Below are 21537 nucleotides of genomic sequence, written 5' to 3' on the forward strand. Positions count from 1 at the left end.
GGGGGGGGGGCGGATGGGCGGATACGGGGCGGAAAACATGACATATACATCAGTAGTTTCATGTGAAAATGTGAAATAAATTCTCGTTCATTTTTGGGAAATACCAAAAATGATCATACAGTGCAATGGCTTAAATGAAACGGATGGAGCAAGGCAAAGGTAGGTAGTATATAGGACCCCGTAAATCAGTGGAATCACGATATATAGTGGAATGAAAACGTGAAATACGTCAGTAGCATTACTACAGAACAAGTCGTGAACTTTTTAAAGCTGGTCTAACACCCAATTCCGCAGTCATGCTCATTCGTATACACATTCGTACATTCGTGATCTCATCTCTTCATTCGCCCTTGATATTGCTTGGCGTGCTCTTCTTCTGAGCCCCTTTCAACCCATTCACCCTACCATATAACCACTGCAACATCCCCGTACTGATAGTCATCGTCAATGCTGCTGCCGCAAATACTGCTGCCCTTTGATTCATGTTCAGCTGCTCGAACAAGGGGTATGGGTAGCTAAAATGTGTCAGAAAATCGTCCAGCAAGCTATAAAGATGAGAGAACTCACAATCCATTGTACTTATAACAATGCTCCACCCACACCCAGTACAACACCGCTAGCACCGAGCTTAAGCCCATGGCAGGCAGCGCATGTAGCGTCCACGGCGGACTCAAGAACAGCAAATCAATCGTCAGTAGGATCGCCGGCATTGCATGGAATCCCACATCCGCATAGAGACTGATCTCTACCTCGGGCGGAACCACCAGCCTCCTGTCAATCGCAACAAGTCCCCAATACAGAATAGTAATCAGGACCTCCAATGGCGCGCTGCATAGGGCAAGCAGGGGCAATGATGCGCCGCGTTTATGGATCCAGCATACACACTTTGGAGTAAACTCCAAACTCAGCATATAGAGGAGATCGAAAGTCAAAACATCAAAAACCTTGATGCTCTTGTCCGCTCCAGCCGTCGCGAAACTCCTGCCATCTGTGCTCACGGAAACACTCTTGATCTCTCCAACATGTGCCTTGAACTCTTTCACAAACTCGATACCCACTGCCACCTTCTTCCAAAACTTGACCACGCCATCCACCGAGCTCGTGATGAGGAAGTCGGTATAAGGCGTCATGGTAACAAAAGACAACTGCTCTTTGTGCATGAGTGACTTCGAGTATCGTCCCGAGGCAGGGAGAGCAGAGATGTAGAGCTTTTCATACGGAAGCTTGCGGCGTTTCTTCTTGGGGGCTTCCGCAGACGGGAGCTGTGGTCCCATGTCGTCGTCGGACGAGGACTCTGTTACGCGGTTAGAAAGTCTGACAATGAGATGGAGCTGCACATACCATCGTCCTCAGATCGCGCCCGCTTGTTCGACTTCGTCTCCAAATCCTGTTCAGCCATCTTGAGTCGCGTCGAGGATTGTCGAGTTGAGGGAACAGGGAATTCGATACCTCAGGGAGATGAAGTAAGGCTGAAGACAGGCATTTATTTCTACGCTAAATTAGCGCACGGCTGGCTTCCACCTGTACCCAGGTACCGGCTCCGTACCTTGGTAAATCGGGATGTGGGTTCGCAAGGCAGATCAACATCGAATCTCTAAATCTCACTTCACACAACAAACATTTCCTGTCCTTAAATCTCTGTCGTTGAATTTGAGCGGCTGTGCAATTCCACAACAATGCCATCCTCTTCGCAGAAGTTGATGGCTTACCATCCCCTCCAGCGCCTACCCTCTCCGTCCCGCGGAATCTCCGCCGTCTTCCACTTTCTCGGAATCATCTCCTTCTCGCTGTCCTTCAAATACCTCGTCGATTATCCTACCGCGATTAACGACTCTTACGGATGGCACTACCAATACCTGACCATCATTGGTCTCACTATTGCGTTCGGGACATTCATCTTCGGTTTCCTTGCCGACATTACTCTCTCCCCGAAACTCTTCTTGATCAAGAACAGTTTATCCGTCTCAAATGAGGTCAACCACTCGATAGAGATTTATGACGGAAGAGGAGAAAACCAGACGCCTATACACACAATCTCAGGTCTGCATCGAAGTGTGGTATCATTAATGGCATTTAATGATGCTTACGACTGTGTCATTTCGGCGGATGAAAATGGCATGCTTGAATACTGGCGACCTGACAATTATGAGAAGCCTGATAATGTCTTCCAGTACAAGAGCTCCACGAACCTTTTCGAATTTAAGAAGGCTAAATCTGTTCCGACGAGTCTCACGATATCACCGTCTGGTTCTCAATTTGCGACGTTCTCTTTTCCGGACCGGAAAGTTCGTGTTTTTGATTTTCCAACCGGGAAGCTGTACCGAACTTATGACGAGTCTTTACAAACCATTGAAGAGATGCAGCAAGCTGGAACTGCCCTCCAGAAGCTCGAGGACCTTGAATTCGGTCGTCGTCTTGCTACGGAGCGAGAAATCGAAAATCCGGCGATGCAAAACAAGGCTAACGTTATTTTCGACGAGACGGGACATTTTATCATCTATGGATCTATGTTGGGGACGAAGGTGCTGAACACGTATACAAATCGGGTTGTTAAGGTTTACGGAAAGGACGAGAATTTCAGGCCTCTTAATATTGCGATATACCAGGGGCAGCCGCAGAAGAAAGGGGTAACCACAGTCGCGATGGCGGCCTCGAACAATCCCCTTTTACAAGAAGCAGAAGTTCGAGATCCCATTCTCATCACCACTGGAGTTGGCAAAGTTCGATTCTATATGTTCACAAATGATGAGGAGATTTCTAAATCCGAACGAGATATCCACAACGAAAAACCAACAATCCTCAACGCGAAGAAAGCCGTCGAGGCAAAAGCAGCACAGACTGGAACAGCAGCCGTTATCCACACGTCATATGGAGATATCCGTATCCGCCTCTTCCCGGATGCGGCGCCAAAAGCCGTGGAAAACTTCGTTACCCACTCGAAGCAAGGATATTATAACAATACCATCTTTCACCGAGTTATTCGCAAGTTTATGATCCAGTGTGGTGATCCTCTAGGGGATGGGACTGGCGGCGAAAGTATCTGGGGGAAAGAATTCGAGGACGAATTCAGCACCTTGAAGCATGACAAGCCGTACACTGTCAGCATGGCGAACGCGGGGCCCAATACGAATGGAAGTCAATTCTTTATTACGACTGAGAAGGCTGTAAGTTCTTTCCATCGATATTTATTATGGGACGAGACTAACTCTCCGGTAGCCTTGGCTTGACAATAAGCACACCATCTTCGGCAGGGCGATACAAGGGCTGGATGTCATACATAAGATTGAGAACACGAGGGTCTACAAAGAGAAACCCGAGGAAGACATCAAGATCCTCAACATAGAAATCCTGTAAAGCAAACCTGTAATTGATACCCCTGTTCCAACCGAGTTATAGCTAGTCCTTATTTATCAGGCGTCCACGAAACCTTATCGATTAGCGCAATCGCAAGAAGCTGGAGCGCGCTGGAGACTCTTTTTCCACTCCGTCCGAATGAATTGGCGATCGTTCAATGGCCGACCCCACCACCACTGGACATATGTCTCCACGGCTTCAATTGCATCCACGTCTCCCAGCGATATGTTAGTGCAAATAGAGTCTCTGAGCGCCAGGTCTCCAACGCACAAGATTCCTGCGCGGATCGCTAACCCCCACCCATCATTGGTTTTATTCTAGGGCCTGTATATTGGGTGTAGAGAACAGTAGAATCCAGAAACCCCAGCTCTCGATGTCATTATGCCGCGGCCCAAGAAACCTGGAGCTCCAGAGCCCAAGAGGAGGAGTCGAAATGGTTGTTGGTATGCTCTCGTGTTCCTTTGTCGTTTCCCTCAACTTCGTTTCATATGCTAACCTTATCGCAGGCCTTGCAAGACACGCAAAGTGAAGTGCGATGAAACCCGACCAACATGCCTCAACTGCCAGAAACAAGGCGAAACCTGCGACTACAGCATACGGTTGAACTGGGAAGGTAGAGGGAAGAAGCAAGCGGAAGTGTCGGGAGGACCGGGTCAGATAAATTTCTCTGCTGGAATGATAAGTGCTGGGCCGAGCAGACCTATCACCAGGGTCTCAGGAGGAGGTCCCAAAACATCGCCGGTGGGATTTCAGACCTCGCCATTTGGGAGGCAACATCAGTCAGCTGCTGTAGAAATGCAAGGCCAGCCACGGTCTAATCCCGCCTTCGCGAACCAAAGCCCCCAAGAGCAACAGGAAGCCTCGCAATTGCCGCCTCCTCGATCAGTACCCTCCGAGATGTCGACGATTGACCCGGCACTGATGGCTTCACTTGGCTCAACTGCGGCAATGTACAACGATAGTACGTACGGTGGTATGCATGGTCGACTGGAGCCCCAATATAGGCAAAGCTATGAGCGATGCCATTCTCCTACACCAGGCACAATGCCAGTTCACCCACCTGCAGTCCCTAGATTTCGCCAAGCCCGAGCGCTGGAAGATGCGGTTTCGTCTCCCAGTGAAACTGGAATCGGGAGCCCCGCCGCCAGTACCTTGTCTAGCCGGAGTACTGCCTTGCCGAGCTCTGAAAGCTCTGCATCAACACCATCATTCTTTGGCAATGCCAGAGATAATGGTGAGTTTCCCCCGCCGGACATGGTGAACTCCGACAGGCCGCTCAAGCGTGTGCGCTACCAATCTGGTCAAGATGCCAACAGTCCGTCTTATGATCCGACGATGCCGCCTCCGAACATGACATCTTACCTTACTACGTATAATATCGAGTCTCAAGCCTCCAGTGTTATATTGGCAGCTCCAAATTCAGCCGGCACTCCTTTGACTCCAGCGTCGAGCCACAGTGATGATGCATTGAGAGATTCCTATAAGGTGTATCCGGCGAGACTCTCACCACCTCCTACGCATGACTCTCCCGACCCCCGCCGCCTGTCAGTCAGTTCACTACTATCTGCTCCACCAGGCATGTCTTACCAGAATGACCGGACGTTTGGTGGCGGAAACCGGGGCGCTCAGGATTGGTCCCACCAATCTCACGATATATATCAGGATACAACTACTTATGGCATCGATAGAGGATTTAAGGACCTCGATATTGGCAAGAATGATGATATGAATGCAATCTCCGGATCCTCACCTGTTTCTACAAGGGCCCACCTTGACCTTGTTTTGGGTGCGGATGGTGAATTCCTGCCAATGGAATTTGGATTCGGTATGGAAGAAAGCAGCACTGCTTTGGAAAATGGAGCTTACTACGACAAGCCCGTTCCTGTCTGCATTCCTCGAGCGCTCGAGCCTTTGCCGAGCAAGCTTTTGGAGAATCCTATGAATTTATTGGTAAGTGCGAAACTTTGTTATTGGAAACAATTAGCTAACATACTAGAAGTATTTTGTAAGCCTCATATATATGGGTAATATAACTTGAGTGAGACTGATTATTCTAGCATCATTTCATCAACCATACTGCGGACTGTCTAATTCCACATAACTGTTCTTCCAATCCTTTCAAGAGCACCCTGCCCCAAATGGCCGTGCAAGATGACAATCTGCTTAACCTTCTGCTCGCCTACTCCGCTTCTCATAGGGCTCGTCTGCTGCGACAACCAGAGCCGGCTACCCGGATCGCATTGTGGGTGCAGGATATCTTTCCGAATCTTCGACGCGCTCTTGATCATCCAAGTGAAATCATATCCAACGCAAATCTGGCGACAGCTATTATGCTTGCTTCTCTCGAAATAATTTCTCCAAAAGCCTTTGGCGTTTCGGTCCCTTGGCAAATCCATTTGGATACCGCTCGGCAAATGATAGCAGCTAGAGGTGGTCCACAACGAATGAAGACTGCGTCTCGCGGCGACAAGGTTTCTTCTTTTCTATGGAGCTGGTTCGCTTATCTCGATGTTCTAGGAAGTTTGAGTGGTGGAAAAGCCAACGCTTCTTCATCTACCTGGATTCTTGACTACGAAATAGACGAAGAGGATGACTACCAGATCGACTGTATTCTCGGTTTCACTAGTCGCTGTATTAGGATCCTCGCAAAAATCGCGGAGCTTTCCAGAATATGCGATAGTGAGCGTATTGGACCCGACCATTCAATTCGAGCAGATTGGCAGCCTTCGGATGACGTCGTGGCCCGAGCTGGAAAACTCGAATCTGATCTCGCTGCTTCCCGTCTGCATCCTGCAAAACCATGCACGCATATGCAATCCACCGGAGAAGCGGCATATCAATGGGATAGTCTCGAAATGGCAGCTACCAACGAAGCCTTCCACTGGGGCGGTCTTGTTCATCTCCATCGACGAATTCTTGGGAAGCCTTCCACACATAATGACGTTCAGACCGCTGTTCGCGAAATATTCGGCGCGCTGTATAAAGTCAGGAGAGGCAGTAGTGCGGAAGCTTGCCTTCTCTTCCCAATGTTCACTGCCGGTTGCGATACTCAAGACGAGAGACAAAGGGCTGACATACTGGAGAGGATCAAAGGCGTGGAACGTTTCGGTATGACCCAAGTTCACAAAGCTCGCACTTTGATGGAGCGAGTTTGGGAGACGGGAAAACCGTGGGAGACTCTCATGGCTGGCGAGTTCTTTGGATAGATTCTCCACCAGATTTATTGATATCATCTTTTTTGTGAGTTGATCTGAAGCATTGCGAGGCTCCATTTCTCGATCCGCTTTTCGACCAGCGTCATCTGTCCCGCAGGGGATCAGGGATCAATCACTGAAACGGCTCGAAAGGACCATGAAAGTCGGCCCGGGCTCTAAGGAATGCCCACCGGGAGGTGAATAGTTGGATATGATGGGCCCGATGTCCGAGAAAGCTCTACCATCCTAACCAGAGTCAAGGAATGGTGTCGACTCGGTGATGTCGTCCTGGGCATGACTTTAAAAGGCCTTGGGTACCGTGGACCTTTCAATGAGATATTTGTGGAATAAGAACGGTATGCGGAACCTTTCTGTATACCCGGACGGCAGTAGTCCATAATGCCAGTATAGCAGATGGTGTGTTTTGGGCTCAGGCTCACTTACCAAGGCCACGTGAGCTCACTGCCTTTATGGATACGGAGACTGCCGGTACCGCCATGGCGGGATCTTTTCTGAAGGAGATAAGCGTGATAGTAAGCATAGCATCGCAAGCTATGACTTTGCTCCGAAGCCAGCATCGGGGACTCGGCCCCGGAAGATCCTGGATACACGATACGTATCTAGAACGTCTTGGTGAGAACGCCACGTTTTTGGCGGCGAGTTGGGATGGTCACGTCTTCCTTGAGAGTAGCCAGCTACTCTCGAAGCTTGCGCCACTTAATCAATATGTTTGAAGGGTCTTCACGGACGGGAAAGGAGGGGCACCGGCTACGATCCAGTTGGGTGGGACTGGAGGCTTGGCGCTTTGCCCCTGGGCCAGAGACATTGAGCTATCGTTGGAGGGCGGAGCTTACAATTGTCTGTCATACCAGGTGGAGATGCACATTTGCAAGATCACCTGTTGGCATTGTTGATGGACAAACGGATCTACTAGCCTCGAGGATGAGCCGGCTGCATTCATCAGAGCCGTTCGAAGATCTGAGATTTGATGGTTCCAAACCAGGACCAAGGTTTCTAAGAGATGGATGAATGACCTCTACGGCGCACCTAGACATCGCCGAGTTAATGAGTTGAGTCGAGCTGGTGCAGGCCTCAAGATGTATAGAATATCAGTCCGGATGGGCTCTCAGGACCGCGGATGACATGTCGCAAGAAGCATTCCCTCGGATCCAACTAAGTGAAAGGTCGTCCAGGGAATAGCGCACATTGGATAGAAGGTGGTAGATCAACTGGTGCTCGTTTGGTCAACATTTGCATTTAGCAGTCAGGGGTGCGGTGGTTGTCTTGGCGGTGCGAGCTCGCCCGCCCATCCCACCCCCCATAGTCAGGCAACGAGGGGCTCCGGGTTCCGTGTTGTGGGAGAGTTTATCGCGCATGGGAAGGCCAGCCTTTGTAAGATAGATGATTCATGAAGCAACGATCCGGCTTTTGCCCGTCAACTCTTAGTTTCCCTGCAGTGAATGACTTCGTGATACAACCGTCTGAATCCACATGTCCTGTAAATGCAGTAGCTATAATGGATAATTGGACGGGTTTGATATATTCCAGGGATATTTACATTTAGATACATAACGGAGAGGTTTATAGTTTAGCTTTCTCGGCCTTCTTCTCCTCAGCCAACGCCCGCTCCTTCAACAACCGTCTTAGGATCTTCCCACTCGCGCTCTTTGGAATCTCATCCACGAACTTGACGCCTCCTCTTAATCTCTTGTGACTCGCGACCTTAGCCGCCAACCAATCCATAATCTGCTTCTCCGTCTCCTTGGTCGCCTGCACGCCTTTCTTGGGCACCACGTACGCGCGCGGCACCTCGGTCGCCTGCTCCTTGTTGTAGATGCCGATGACGGCTACGTCGTCGATGTTGTCGTGCGCGGCGAGGAGGCCCTCGAGCTCGGCAGGCGGCACCTGGAAACCTTTGTACTTGATGAGTTCCTTGACGCGGTCCGTGATGTAGAAGTTGCCGTGCTCGTCCTGGTGGCCGACGTCGCCCGTCTTGAAGTAGCCGTCCTCGGTCTTGGCGTTGCGCGTGCCTTCGGGGTTGTTCAGGTAGCCTTGGAACACGTTGGGGCCCTTGATCCAGAGCTCTCCGGTCTGTCCGGCCGGCACTTCCGTCTCGTCCGCGGACATGTATTTCGCGGTCTGGTTGGGGAGCAGCCGGCCCACGGAGCCGATGGTCTTGTTCCAGTCTTCCCAGGGCTGCGTGTGTGTCGTGGGGCTGGTTTCGCTGAGGCCGTAGCCTTGCTTGATGGGGATCTTTAGACGCTTGTAGACGGCGTCGACGAGGTCACGCGTCAGGGGCGCGGCGCCGGAGTTCAGCATCCGGACGGAGGATAGGTCGTACTTGTCTATCAGTGGGGATTTGCCCAGCATGAGCACGACGGGTGGGACGACGTAGGCGAAGGTGATGCGGTGGGTTTGAATGTGTCGGCAGAAGGATTCGAGATCGAACTTGGGCATTACGACCAGTTCAAAACCAGAGTACATGCTTTGGTGGATTAGACATGTTAGGCCCTGTTGATCACAATCAGTCATTGGCTACTTCTGAGCAATCGGGGGGAGGGGTCAGTACGTAGATGTGATAGAAGGGCAGGAAAGCAAGAATCTTATCACCCCTTCCATCCTTGCCACCCTTCCAACTCAGGTTTCCACCCTCGGCCACTTTGATCATCAATGTATTCGCAACAATATTCTCATGGCTAAGCATAACACCCTTGGGATGGCCCGTCGTTCCAGAGCTGTAGACCAAGAATGCGAGGTCTTTCTTCGGATCCACCTTAGTCCTCCTGTATCTCGCCGTCCCAGCAAGGTTTTTTAAACTGGTAAAGTGCTTGAATCTCGCTGTCTCATCCCTCTGATCTCCTATAAGAATAATTCTCTCTTCTGGTATGCCCACCTTCGCTGCAGCTTCGCATGCGGATTTCAGAAAGGGCTTTTGCGTAACCAAAGCCTTGGCCCCTGAATCTTTGAGCTGGAATGCGAGCTCATCAGGAGTGTAGCCCGGATTCGCGGGGGAGAGAATGCCGCCGGCCCAGTGAGTCCCCCATGTGATGGCAGGCGTGTCAATGCAGTTAGGGGTATAGAGAGCGAGGACATCGCCGCGTTTCCACTCCCATTGAGACTTCAGACCCTTTCCAAACTCAATGGCAGTGCTACGGACTTGAGCGTAGGTGTAAGAGCGGGTGGTATCAGGATCAGTGTAGATTACTATCGTGCCATCCCTCGATTAGCTTTCTGTGAGTTTGGGAGAGCCGGGAGAGTTACCTTTATCATCCGGAAACTGCTTATCCTTGCGTTCAAACAGAAACTCCCAAAGATCAACATTTGGGATCTCTATCTTGGGGTATGTAGATTCAGTAGGCATCTCGCGGGGTTTACAGGTGCGGGGAATGAGGGGATCGCCAAGTCCTCGAAGCCAGAAGCGCAGTCGTCACAATTATTGGTGTACTGTATATGCAACTGCGAGATCTAGTGTTGTGCTGTTGAAGAGAGACAAAAATCTGCAATCCTTTCTTTACAAGCGGCCGAGTTGTAGATAAAGCTCAAACCTCCGCGCTCCCACCGCCCCACTTGGAGATTCGAATTACCGTTCTAGCGTGCATCGGAAATGCCGGACCGAGGCAGGCAATACTCCTGATGGAAAACGGTTGCGGGGTTAAGCGAAGAAGGAATCCGGGGTCAGGGGAAAGGGGGAAGGGGAGAGGGAGACTATAAAGATCAAGAAGATATTGTTGGAATCGGTGAGAGACGGGGAGTACTGTGACAAAGCTATTCAGAAGTACAGAAAAGCCAGCAGCTAACTATACAAAACAGCGCGTCCCAACCAGCCTCGAGAAGCTGCTGCAAACCAGCCGAACCGCATCTCCAACCAGCATGAACCCAGACACCGCAATCTGTCAAGCATTACCTACAAAGCGGGTAAGCCCCAGGAGCGCTAAAACGGAGAGAAGAAATCCAAAGGAAAGCACTCAACCTCCTCCGACAAAACTCAACACCACCCTCTCTCTCCTCCCATTCCTTCCTTTGTCTCATCCCACATATCCACAATCGTATGCTTCTTCTTCTCACTCCTGACCCTCAATTCAGAGGGAGCCCAATCTGGTTTGGAAATCAGTAAACTACTGTACTCCAGGTCCTTGACCGGCAGCTCTTTCCCATCCTCCCCAGTCTTCTAAAACGAAGCACCAGGCCATGGCAACACATACCATGAGGAGTTCATGGATGACATTGTCGAAGTCCATACAGACTCGGCGGCCAAAACAAACTGTGAATGAACCTCAAGACTAGGGTATTTGGTGAGGGGTTCGCGGTACGTGGGGTAGTTGGATGATAGCCAAACGCTCGGGACTGAAAGCGTCGGCCAGGGTAGAAGGCGGGGTCACGGGTTATACCCTTGGAAAAAGGTAAGATTTGTGTTTAAGACGAGTAAGGAAATGCGCAGAATATGCTTCAAGACAAGAAATACGGTGTGTGTAACAAAATGCAAGTAGCGAGATGCAAAATTGAGAGATATCCGCGTGGAAAGAGTAAAATCCAAATAGTACTGAAGGGCTTACCACTATGCACTGTAGATCCGGGGAGATGGAGTATCCTTTGTACACACAGTCTTTCGTGGAGGCGTGGGGAATTTCTAATGCTCGGCTGATGGACCTGTAAGTTTGGGTTCTGACTCGGGGAGATGAACCAGTGGGAACAACTCACCACCTCCTTGACGATCGCCCTCAGAACAGGCAGATTCTCCATGTCTTTCATTTGAACCTATCTCCACATACTGTATCAAGCTCTTCCTGCAGTCTTTCCAACCAACTAGGAAACAAGATCATGGCCACAACAAAGCTCATCATTGGAGTAGCTAGAGTCAAAGCTCCTGCAACAGCCATCATCCCAACTTGAATTGCAAATTCAGGGTCATCAACACGGGACTTTTCTTGAAACTCGAAGAACATGTGCATGCATGAGGGTCTGTCCGTGCCAGCAAGTCATTCTCTACGGAGTCTATTCAGCTGGGCCATGGAAAAGGTTCGCTTCTCCTGATACCGCATCTTCTCGTATTTCTTCCAGTGGGAAAGACCCTTGGGCAGTGCTGCGAGAAGTGAGATTACGTTGGGCAAAGCACCGGATGGAGAATTGACTTTGAGAAGGCCCATGGTGACGCGCTGTAGAGTTGGTGCGTCACCAGGGAAGCCCCATGCAAGACGTGAGATATTGCGGCGGGAGTGATCTTCAAGGAGACTTCGGTATGACGAATATGAGGTCAGCAGCCATAGACAAGGTGCTTTGCTTCGATGACTTGATAGTGGAATTCTGAGTTTCGCGCTCCTCCAGTCATGAGATGCGTCCCAAATTTACGCTGCCGTACCCATATTTCTGAACAGTCATTGTTAATATGTTTTCTGAAACCTGGGCAACGCATGTCATACCAATTTCCCCCAACAATGGCAGGGACTTCCCCCCAGTCTTGTTAATCGGAAGATCGTCTATCACTGGCCGATCGGAAAAGATGTTCCCCCGTCTTGACTCTTGAGAGTAAGTCTTTTGCAACACCCTCAGAAGATATCCAGACACGTGTCATCCCGAACATCTCCTGCCTGTGACTAGGGTCCAAATTCTTTGGACCATCCGTAGAAATGCAGCCATGTTGTTTCTGTTGGAATATCACGCACTCGACCGACAATTGGAAGACCTGTAGCTTCAGTGAGAAACAGTAACAGAAATAGAGACAATCATTCCCTACTCCATGGCCCTGGCAGCTTCCGAACCCCCCCGGCTGACATTCGACGATAAGGGTCTCCCCGCGAGCTGTACAGTCCAAACACGCAGAGAAAGAGTGCGGGCAGAAGGAGCCACACGGAGTCCATCATTACCAATCGACATTCGCACTGAGAAATATATTCCCAGCTAGATGATAGACCAGTTGGAACGGAGGACAAACAATTATAAATGGTCGCAGATGAGAATGCACATCCGATCCAAGTATACTGCACATGGCGAATCGGACATGAGGCATGCTGAGGCTTCGGTCACTGCCTTGAGCAACATTGGTATCTACATTTTCGAACGTGGATGTTGTTCAACGTGACTTCCGTGAGAACTGTCCAACGTGAGAGCTATCCAACGTGAGAGCTGTTCAGCACTAGACACGACAATCATCAGGATTCTGCACCAGCCAGCCACACTCCAGTGGCTGGGCTTACTCCCAGCCATCGTATATTCCATACGAGCCTTGGCCCTCAAAGGGATTACATTGCTGGTGGCAAAGGGCAAAGCGACATACGAGAGCAAGTGTCTGTTGCCAGTCATTATTGTATGATTGTACAAGGCTTGTCCGGAGCTGACAGGTTTCGCAACGACTCAACATATGAGCAAAGAGAGTCGAAGAACAGCTCATAGGATTTGCCAAAAGGAGAGAAGCTCCAGCCCACTTGCTGCTTTGGGCGCCAGTGACATGCATTATTGCCTTTGAGTTTAAACGGCGTCTCCAACGAAGGATAGCGGACAAAGGATTTGCGGCGCCCGGAGTCCGTCTGAGGCTATTCATAACTATTAAGTTCGCGAGGCCTCTTAGTGAGCGGACGTCCGTTGACCAACCGCGCTGGATTCGGCATGGCGCGCTCCGTTGCGGCATAGCGTGATTCAGAGCAGTCTCGCCAATTTCAACGACGCACCATGAGTAACGGCCAACCTCCATCTAAGCACAGATTATTGAGTCGATTATTGACACACCGTGCCAGGCGGTAGTACCGCTGCAGGCCGGACATGCAAAGGCGCCCTTATCGTGTTCCAAAGGATCAGTCGTCCCGCACGGCACAGTCAGGTCCCCGAGGCCAGTGGCCCTGGGCTGGACCCCGTCTCAGGGCTCAAAGCATGGCGGGCGACCTTGTGGTCAGATCCCGTGTTTGGTCCTCGTACGGGCTACCACGTTGCATATGCAGTAATAATAGCCTTTTGCCAGGTGGTGCCGCAAGAAGCCTTGCGCTGGAGATCAGGACACAGGACTATTTCTTATCTTTCTACGATGCGTAGTCCGTCATGTGCTCCGGAATCTGCACTTCCTTGTTTCTCAGGACAATTCGTAATCATTATTTCAGCAAGTGCCGTATCCACCCCGTATTTCTAGAAGAGCTGGGGCATTGACAATTACCATGGCAACGGTCCAAATACACTAGCGCCTTGTGGACTCTGGCCCACTGTTACCCGCGACGAAGCTCGGGAAGGGAACGCCCATGCTCTAAAGCCTTGCAAGTTTATTGATTTTATGTTGTTTAAATTTAGAGATATAGGGAAAAACTGCATCACAAAGAATTACCCTCTTGATTAATCCGAGTAATGTAACTTTTTCGGCATACAGACGTTGTGATTCTCTTGTAGATGCGAGCTTATCGGCATGAAATCGATTACCAGTACATGGCCGGAGAATCGCGTTGTGGCGGGTGGCCTGCCGGACAGTCATTGCTTTTCCTCACCCCAGCAGCAGGCAACTCAACTGCCCATTCTGCTCTGATTTTCGAGAACCTCAGCTCTCCTCGGACTTCACTTCAAGTGTAGCATGTCATTCTTCGGATACCTTGGCAGGTCCACTCCTGTCCGGAGGCCCCGGTTGGGCTGCCGTGACGTCGAAAGGGGACTGGTTCCACCACCGGCATTAAGGATTAGAAAATAAACACTCCCTTATCACGTTCTAGCCATTACATTTCGCCGAATGTGGTACCACCATCGTTCAACAGCTGTTATTGAGAAGCCCGCTCCGTATGTTACTTTTGTCTCATGCTCCTTATAACTCGACGAAGCCCAGTATACCCATTCCCAAGTCTTTGGGCCAGGCTGCAAGAATGGCTGACCAGATGTCCTTCCTCGTGTTTGGAGATCAGTCATTGAACATCCATGAGTGCTTGGTTGATTTCCTCAGTCGCGGAGATCATGGCATTCTTTCCAAGGCATTCTTGGAGCGCACCAACTCGGCGCTTCAAGAAGAAGTTGATCGCCTATCCAACATCGACCGCCGAAGGATACCTACCTTTAATTCAATCCAACAGTTGAACGAGCGCTATCATGTTCAAGCGCAAAAGAACGCGGCTTTGGACAGTGCCCTACTATGCATTGCCCAGTTGGCGCTTTACATCGAGTGAGTTCCTGCGAGTTTTGGTGGTTATTGAGAATGTTGACTGATATTGTGAATTAAGGCGCGAAGAGGCATCACATGATGGCATCACGAGGTCCCAGGATAGCCATCTCGTTGGTCTATGTACTGGCCTCTTTGCAGCAACTGCCATCACAAGTGCGCCTTCTCTGTCGATGTTGATACCGATCGCTGTGGAGATGGTCCTGGTCGCATTCCGAGTGGGCCTTTATGTCAACACCATGGCGGAAAACATCGAAAGCATGGGCGAGATAGCACAAAGTTGGACCTATGTTATTCCTGAGATCGATGAGGCGAGGGCAGGAGAGATTTTGACAAAATTCCATGAATCCAATGTACGATATTGTTGTTGCCTTTGCCTGTTGAACGACCGCTGACACTTGAACAGGGGTACTCAGATTCACCAGCCATGCGAGCCTACATAAGCGCCGTCAATTCGAATAGCATCGCGATCAGTGGCGCACCTTCGACACTCAAAGCTCTCTTACAACAGGAGAAGTTTGAGAAAGCACCCGTCCCACTTTCTATCCGTGGTCCATACCACGCATCACATCTACACTCCGACGCTGATCTTGAGAAGATACTGCGTCTCAAAACCTCCTCCTTATGCCGGAAGCTCAGCGAGACCACTCCAAAACTCCCTGTGATGTCGTGCGTTACCGGGTCATTTTACAACAAGGATCAGGATTGCAAGGAACTGCTACTGTCAGTGGTGCGCGAGATACTCACAGAACCGCTTCAATTCCAGAAGATTTTGCAAGGGTGCGTTGAGAAAGCTCAAAGTTACCGAGGATCGAAGTGCGAGGTCATTCCATTTGGGCCAACTCATGCTGCGCAAAGCCTGTCCAATGCCTTGAATGCCCAAACGAGTCTCGAGGTCATTTTACGCCGATGCCCATCCAAGAAGCGCGAGGCAAACCGTGCCGATAACAACGGACCCGCTGGCCGTGAGAAACTTGCTATCGTTGGAATGGCTGGCAGATTCCCCGATGCCGCCAGTCATGAGAAGCTATGGGAGCTACTTGAGCAGGGATTGGCGGTCCACCGGGAGGTCCCACCAGACCGATTTGATGTGAAGACACATGTCGACCCGACCGGAAAAGCCAGGAATACCAGCCATACACCATATGGGTGTTGGATTGAGAATCCGGGTCTTTTTGATCCAAGGTTCTTCAACATGTCTCCCCGAGAGGCTTTCCAGACGGATCCCATGCAGAGACTCGCGCTCGCAACTGCCTATGAGGCACTCGAAATGTCTGGCTATGTCCCTAACAGGACTCGATCTACGAAGTTGGATCGTATTGGAACCTTTTATGGCCAGACCAGTGATGATTGGCGAGAGATCAATGCTGCTCAGGAGGTCGATACCTACTTCATCACTGGAGGTGTGAGAGCATTTGGACCGGGTCGCATCAATTACCACTTCGGCTTTAGCGGGCCGTCCTTTAATATTGACACGGCTTGCTCCTCAAGCGCTGCAGCGATTCAATTGGCGTGCACGTCGCTATGGGCCAAAGACTGTGATACTGCCGTTGTCGGTGGTCTGTCTTGCATGACGAACTCCGATATTTTTGCTGGCTTGAGTCGAGGACAATTTTTGTCAAAGAAAGGCCCGTGTGCAACGTTCGATAACGAGGCCGACGGCTATTGCAGAGCCGATGCCTGTGCAACTGTCATCATCAAACGACTTGACGATGCCATCGCTGACAAGGACAATGTCCTGGGCGTTATATTAGGCACGGCGACCAACCACTCTGCAGATGCTATTTCAATTACCCATCCCCATGGTCCAACACAAGAAATGCTCTACAAAGGCATTCTCAGCAAAGCAGGAGTCGACCCTCGCGAAATTGATTACGTTGAGATGCACGGGACTGGTACACAAGCAGGCGATGGCACTGAGATGCGCTCTGTCACCAATGTCTTTGCTCCTTCAGATCCGGCTCGCAGGAGAACTGCTGACCAACCATTGTTCCTCGGGGCTGTGAAAGCCAATGTTGGGCATGGTGAGGCCGCATCCGGTGTTACCGCACTTATAAAGTGCTTGATGATGATGCAGAAGAATGCCATTCCACCACACGTCGGCATCAAGGGTACCATCAACCAGACTTTCCCAAAAGATTTGGACGAGAGAAACGTCCATATCGCATTCCACAAAACTCCGTTCCAGAGCAAGAACGGTCGTAGTCGTCGGATCTATGTCAGCAACTTCAGCGCTGCCGGCGGCAACACTGGGTTACTCCTAGAAGATGGCCCTACTCACACACCATCGCAGGTCGATCCTCGCTCTATGCACGTAGTCGCAGTTACGGCGAAGTCGAAGTCGTCATTGCTCAAGAACATCGAAAACATCAATCGCTATCTTGAGAACAACCCGACGACATCCGTTGCAGACTTGGCTTACACGACGACGGCTCGCCGCATTCACTATAACTGGCGAGTATCAGTAACTGGATCTGATATCACTCAAATCCAAGCTGAACTTATGGCAAAGCTCCATGGTGAAAACCTAGCGCCCGTTCTTTCTACCCCACCTAAGATCGTTTTCCTGTTCACCGGCCAGGGATCACACTATGCCGCCCTTGGCAAAGAGCTGTACGAGAATTCGAGTGTGTTCAAAGACAGCATTCGAGAGTACGAAAAGATTGCCCTGATTCACGGGTTCCCAAGCTTTGTTCCCCTGATCGATGGTAGCGAGATGGATGTCGATAAACTCTCCCCTGTGGTCGTCCAACTTGGCCTCGTTTGTTTTGAGATGGCTTTGGCTAGACTCTGGGCATCATGGGGTATTACACCAAATGCTGTAGTCGGACACAGTCTGGGAGAGTATGCTGCTCTCAATGTTGCTGGTGTCCTGTCTGCAAGTGACACTATCTACTTGGTTGGGAAGAGGGCCCAACTATTGGTCGACAACTGCCCCGCTGGCACCCACGCCATGCTCGCGGTTCAAGAGTCGGCCAAGGTTCTCTCAGAGATCTTGAGCGGCAATGAAGATCTGTGCGTATCGTGCCTCAATGGGTCCCGGGAGACCGTCCTTGGCGGTACGGCCGAGGCTATCTCGAACGTCGCAGGGCAGCTGGGCAAGCTGGGCTTGAAGTGCACGCAGCTCAAAGTGCCGTTTGCGTTCCATTCTGCTCAAGTTGACCCGATCCTTGATGAATTTGAGCGCCTTGCGAGCTCTGTTCGCTTTTCCAAGGAGCAGGTGCCTGTTATCTCATCTCTTCAGGGGAAGGTTCTCACCGAGCCCATTGACGCTGCGTACCTCCGCAAGCATGCAAGAGACCCTGTCAACTTCATCGGTGGAATGATATCGGCCCAGACTGGTGGACTGATTGATGAAAAGACTGTGTGGCTCGAAGTCGGACCCCATCCGGTGTGCTTCGGGATGGTGAAGACTACGTTCGGTGCCGCAACCACTGGTGGACCCACACTTCGAAGAGGTGAGAGTGCATACAAGACCCTTAGTCGCACTTTGAGCACCCTTCACACAGCCGGAATGGGAATCGACTGGAACGAATACCACAGAGATTTCGATTCCGCGCTTCGACTTCTGGATCTTCCAGCTTACGCCTTCGACAACAAGAATTACTGGATCCAGTACGAAGGCGATTGGTGCCTCACCAAAGGCAAGCCTGCAGCAATCATGCCCGCACCCACTCAAGCGGCTTCGAAGTTATCTACATCCTCAGTACAGAAGATCACAAGCGAGCTTGTGAATGGTGATGAAGTTACCGTTTCGATAGAGTCCGATATGTCTGAGCCAGCCCTTCGAGGTGTGGTATCGGGGCATCTCGTCAATGGTGCAATGCTTTGTCCTTCGTCACTGTACGCCGACATGGCAATGACAGTCTGCGACTATGCCTACAAATTGGCTCGACCAGACGCCAAGAATGTCGCCATGAACGTTTCACACATGCAAGTCCCCAAGAGTTTGATAGCGAGGGCCGATGGAAAGTCCCAAATATTGAGATTGACTGCCAAGCTCAACGCCGCAAAAGGTCGCGCGGATCTCGTCTTCTCCAGTGGTGAAGGCAACTCCCTGGTTGAACATGCCACTTGTCAAGTTACCTTTGGCAACACTGAGAAATGTCTCTCCGACTGGGCACGATACGCGTACCTCATCCAATCTAGAATCGATTGGCTTCATGAAGCCGAGGATCAAGGCAAAGCACACAAGATTGGCCGTGGCCTAGCATACAAGCTGTTCGCTGCCCTGGTCGACTATGATAAGAAATACAGGGGCATGGAGGAAGTCATTCTCCACAGTGAGAGCATGGAAGCTACTGCCCGTGTAGTCTTCCAAACGACCGAGAAAGATGGAAGCTTCTTCTGTAGTCCTTACTGGATCGACAGTGTTGCCCACATCTCCGGGTTCATTGTCAACGGCTCTGATGCGGTCAACTCGAAGGAGAGCGTCTACATCTCTCATGGATGGGAATCTCTCCAAGTCGCTGAACCATTTACGGCGGACAAGACCTACCGGTCGTACGTCAAGATGCAGTCCCAGCCGGGCAAAATCATGGCAGGAGACGTGTATGTATTCGATGGCGACAAGATTGTCGCATGTGTTGGAGGCTTGAAGTTCCAGTGCATCCCAAGAAAGGTACTCAATACCCTTCTTCCTCCTCCTGGCATGGCTTCCAGTCGCCCTGCTCCACAGCCTACCCCGGCACCAAAGAAGGTTCAAATGACCAGGAGCTCCTCGCCGCAAGTCACCATGGAAACCATTGGAACTGTCAACCAGAAACTTGCTTCCGTCACTTCGCGGGCTCTGGACATTCTCGCTTCTGAAATTGGGGTTGGGATCGAAGAACTGGTCGACAACGTCGCCTTCTCGGATCTTGGTGTAGACTCACTTATGTCGCTCAGTGTCAGTGGAAGACTGCGTGATGAGTTGGAGATTGATGTCCATTCATCAGACTTCCATAACGAACAAACTATTGGAGAGTTCAAGAAGGTTCTGTCGAAGTTCGAGAGGAACTCCCCGGCAATTTTGAATGCGAGCCACAGGTCAAGCACCGAGTCCTCCCTCTCTGAGTTGGAACGTCGCCGTGCTAGCACCAGCACCACCACATACTCTCCAAACAGCGACACGGCCACCGATGAAGATGATGAGTCGAAGGCTACCACCCCTCTCGATGACAGTGGATCAGAGCGTGGCAAAGAGAATGATGTGACGGAAATAATCCGAACCACAATTGCCGAAGAAATGGGCTTCGAGCTTCACGAGATTACGGATACGGCCGATCTGGTATCCCTTGGACTGGACTCGCTCATGAGCCTTTCCATCCTTGGTGCCATTCGCGAGAAGACTGGGCTTTCGCTACCCGCTGATCTCCTGACCGTGAACAAAACAATCCGAGAGATCGAACGATCTATGGGCTTTGACTCCAAACCCAAGCCCAAGTCCAAGCCAGCTCTCGCTCGAAATGAGTCCGAGACCAGCATTATAAAGCCGACCAGATCCGCGACCTCTGTTCTGCTGCAGGGAAATTCTCGCCTTGCCACCAAACATGTGTGGATGATCCCTGATGGAGGTGGATCTGCCACGTCCTATGTCGATATCCCTGACTTGTCACCTGAAGTCGCAGTATGGGGTCTTAACTCCCCGTTCATGAAGGTGCCAGAAGAGTACAACATTGGAGTGGTTGGAATGGCTGAGCGTTTTATCACGGAGATCAAAAGGCGTCAACCTACCGGTCCATACATCCTGGCAGGCTGGAGTGCGGGAGGCGTAATCGCGTTCGAGGCTGTCAATCAACTCACCAAGATGTCAGAGGAGGTTGAGCAACTCATTCTCATTGATTCACCATGCCCCGATATCATTGAGCCGCTACCTTCCTCCCTTCATCGTTGGTTTGCCTCAATCGGATTGTTGGGTGATGGAGATATGTCTAAGCTTCCAGCATGGCTTTTGCCTCATTTCGCTGCATCGGTCAACGCGCTATCAACATACACCCCAGAGAAGATTGACCCTGCTAAATGCCCTGTTGTTACGGCCATCTGGTGCGAAGATGGAGTCTGTCACCTCCCCACAGACCCACGACCTGACCCCTTCCCCTACGGCCATGCCCAATTCCTTCTCGATAATAGGACCGACTTTGGTCCCAACCTGTGGGATAACTATCTGAGCATTGACAAGTTCTCTTGTCACCATATGCCAGGGAACCATTTCACTGTAAGTTCCTTAAAATCATTCTACTATAAATCGGACAACTTGCTGACTTTCGCGTTCCAGATGATGAAAGGCGACAAGGTCAGTTCCATCTTACTCTCCGGCAGCGTTTGCAAAGTCCTTCAGAATACCAATCCCACCTGCCTTCTATTTTCCTCCTCCGTAATGATTAAAAGCTGACTGTTCCATAGGCCAAGATGTTGGGTTCGATCATGCGTCAAGCTGTTACAAAGAGCATGTAATGTTGGGGAGCGAAGACATATTTGTTGGTGGCGTCTATTTTAATTCTTATTTTCTCTTCCTTTCCTGGATCCCTCGGATCCGCTCTATGGCGAACGACGGTTTTATCTGGTCAGGCACGAATGTTCTGTTCTGTTCTATATAATGTCCATGTAACGCGAATATGATAGCCACACGGCTCAATTCACTCTACGGAGTACCCAAATCACACGCTCCAGTAAAGGCAGTCCCATTACCAAAGTGCAAAGAAGCTAGCTTAAAATATGTTGAGACGAGTATCTGATCATTATGGTCTGTCTGAAAGCTTGCGTGGCGTGGAATGTTGCGCAGCTAAGACCCGCAAGTGCCACTCCGTGCAACCAAGTGGTCATACAGATCTCAGCTGATTTCGATAGCCTTGTAACCTTGGTTGCAATCGTGTTCATTCCTCACCCCCCCCC

The 21537-nt window shown here is 50.7% G+C and overlaps 8 protein-coding genes across 8 annotated transcripts; 3 read left to right on the forward strand and 5 right to left on the reverse strand.

Annotated features, from left to right (window-relative positions):
• Nucleotides 1-218: 218 nt before the first annotated feature.
• M430DRAFT_131429 (hypothetical protein) lies at nt 219-911 on the reverse strand (the record flags this gene model as incomplete). Its single annotated transcript, XM_024862190.1, has 2 exons — nt 219-515; nt 568-911. 2 exons carry the CDS (start codon nt 909-911, stop codon nt 341-343), a joined length of 519 nt encoding a protein of 172 aa, XP_024725194.1. The 3' UTR covers nt 219-340.
• A 210-nt stretch (nt 912-1121) lies between these two features.
• M430DRAFT_71492 (hypothetical protein) lies at nt 1122-1292 on the reverse strand (the record flags this gene model as incomplete). Its single annotated transcript, XM_024869510.1, has 1 exon — nt 1122-1292. A coding segment is annotated over one exon (171 nt), but the record flags the coding sequence as incomplete, so codon positions are not given.
• Nucleotides 1293-2117: 825 nt separating this feature from the next.
• On the forward strand, nt 2118-3354 carry M430DRAFT_46742 (hypothetical protein; the record flags this gene model as incomplete). Its single annotated transcript, XM_024867871.1, has 2 exons — nt 2118-3164; nt 3217-3354. 2 exons carry the CDS (start codon nt 2118-2120, stop codon nt 3352-3354), a joined length of 1185 nt encoding a protein of 394 aa, XP_024725196.1.
• A 381-nt stretch (nt 3355-3735) lies between these two features.
• On the forward strand, nt 3736-6560 carry M430DRAFT_24091 (hypothetical protein; the record flags this gene model as incomplete). Its single annotated transcript, XM_024865009.1, has 4 exons — nt 3736-3797; nt 3861-5304; nt 5354-5359; nt 5412-6560. 4 exons carry the CDS (start codon nt 3736-3738, stop codon nt 6558-6560), a joined length of 2661 nt encoding a protein of 886 aa, XP_024725197.1.
• Nucleotides 6561-8129: 1569 nt separating this feature from the next.
• M430DRAFT_93758 (hypothetical protein) lies at nt 8130-9909 on the reverse strand (the record flags this gene model as incomplete). Its single annotated transcript, XM_024869786.1, has 3 exons — nt 8130-9059; nt 9118-9752; nt 9810-9909. 3 exons carry the CDS (start codon nt 9907-9909, stop codon nt 8130-8132), a joined length of 1665 nt encoding a protein of 554 aa, XP_024725198.1.
• A 1493-nt stretch (nt 9910-11402) lies between these two features.
• On the reverse strand, nt 11403-11877 carry M430DRAFT_32317 (hypothetical protein). Its single transcript, XM_024866146.1, has one exon. It carries the CDS (start codon nt 11690-11692, stop codon nt 11525-11527), a length of 168 nt encoding a protein of 55 aa, XP_024725199.1. The 5' UTR covers nt 11693-11877; the 3' UTR covers nt 11403-11524.
• A 262-nt stretch (nt 11878-12139) lies between these two features.
• M430DRAFT_46746 (hypothetical protein) lies at nt 12140-12403 on the reverse strand (the record flags this gene model as incomplete). Its single annotated transcript, XM_024867872.1, has 2 exons — nt 12140-12228; nt 12280-12403. The coding sequence occupies 2 exons, from the start codon at nt 12401-12403 to the stop codon at nt 12140-12142; spliced, it is 213 nt and encodes a 70-aa protein (XP_024725200.1).
• Nucleotides 12404-14374: 1971 nt separating this feature from the next.
• Nucleotides 14375-21037, forward strand: M430DRAFT_93061 (hypothetical protein; the record flags this gene model as incomplete). Its single annotated transcript, XM_024869756.1, has 4 exons — nt 14375-14667; nt 14726-15017; nt 15071-19704; nt 19771-21037. 4 exons carry the CDS (start codon nt 14375-14377, stop codon nt 21035-21037), a joined length of 6486 nt encoding a protein of 2161 aa, XP_024725201.1.
• Between the last annotated feature and the right edge of the window lie 500 nt (nt 21038-21537).

Source organism: Amorphotheca resinae, assembly GCF_003019875.1.
Source record: "Amorphotheca resinae ATCC 22711 unplaced genomic scaffold M430scaffold_1, whole genome shotgun sequence".
Lineage (NCBI taxonomy): Eukaryota > Fungi > Ascomycota > Leotiomycetes > Helotiales > Amorphothecaceae > Amorphotheca > Amorphotheca resinae.

What these genes read in the sequence shown, in the direction of transcription:
- M430DRAFT_32317 (XM_024866146.1), bottom strand. Translation starts at nt 11,692, where the DNA reads ATGGGCCTTCTCAAAGTCAATTCTCCATCCGGTGCTTTGCCCAACGTA.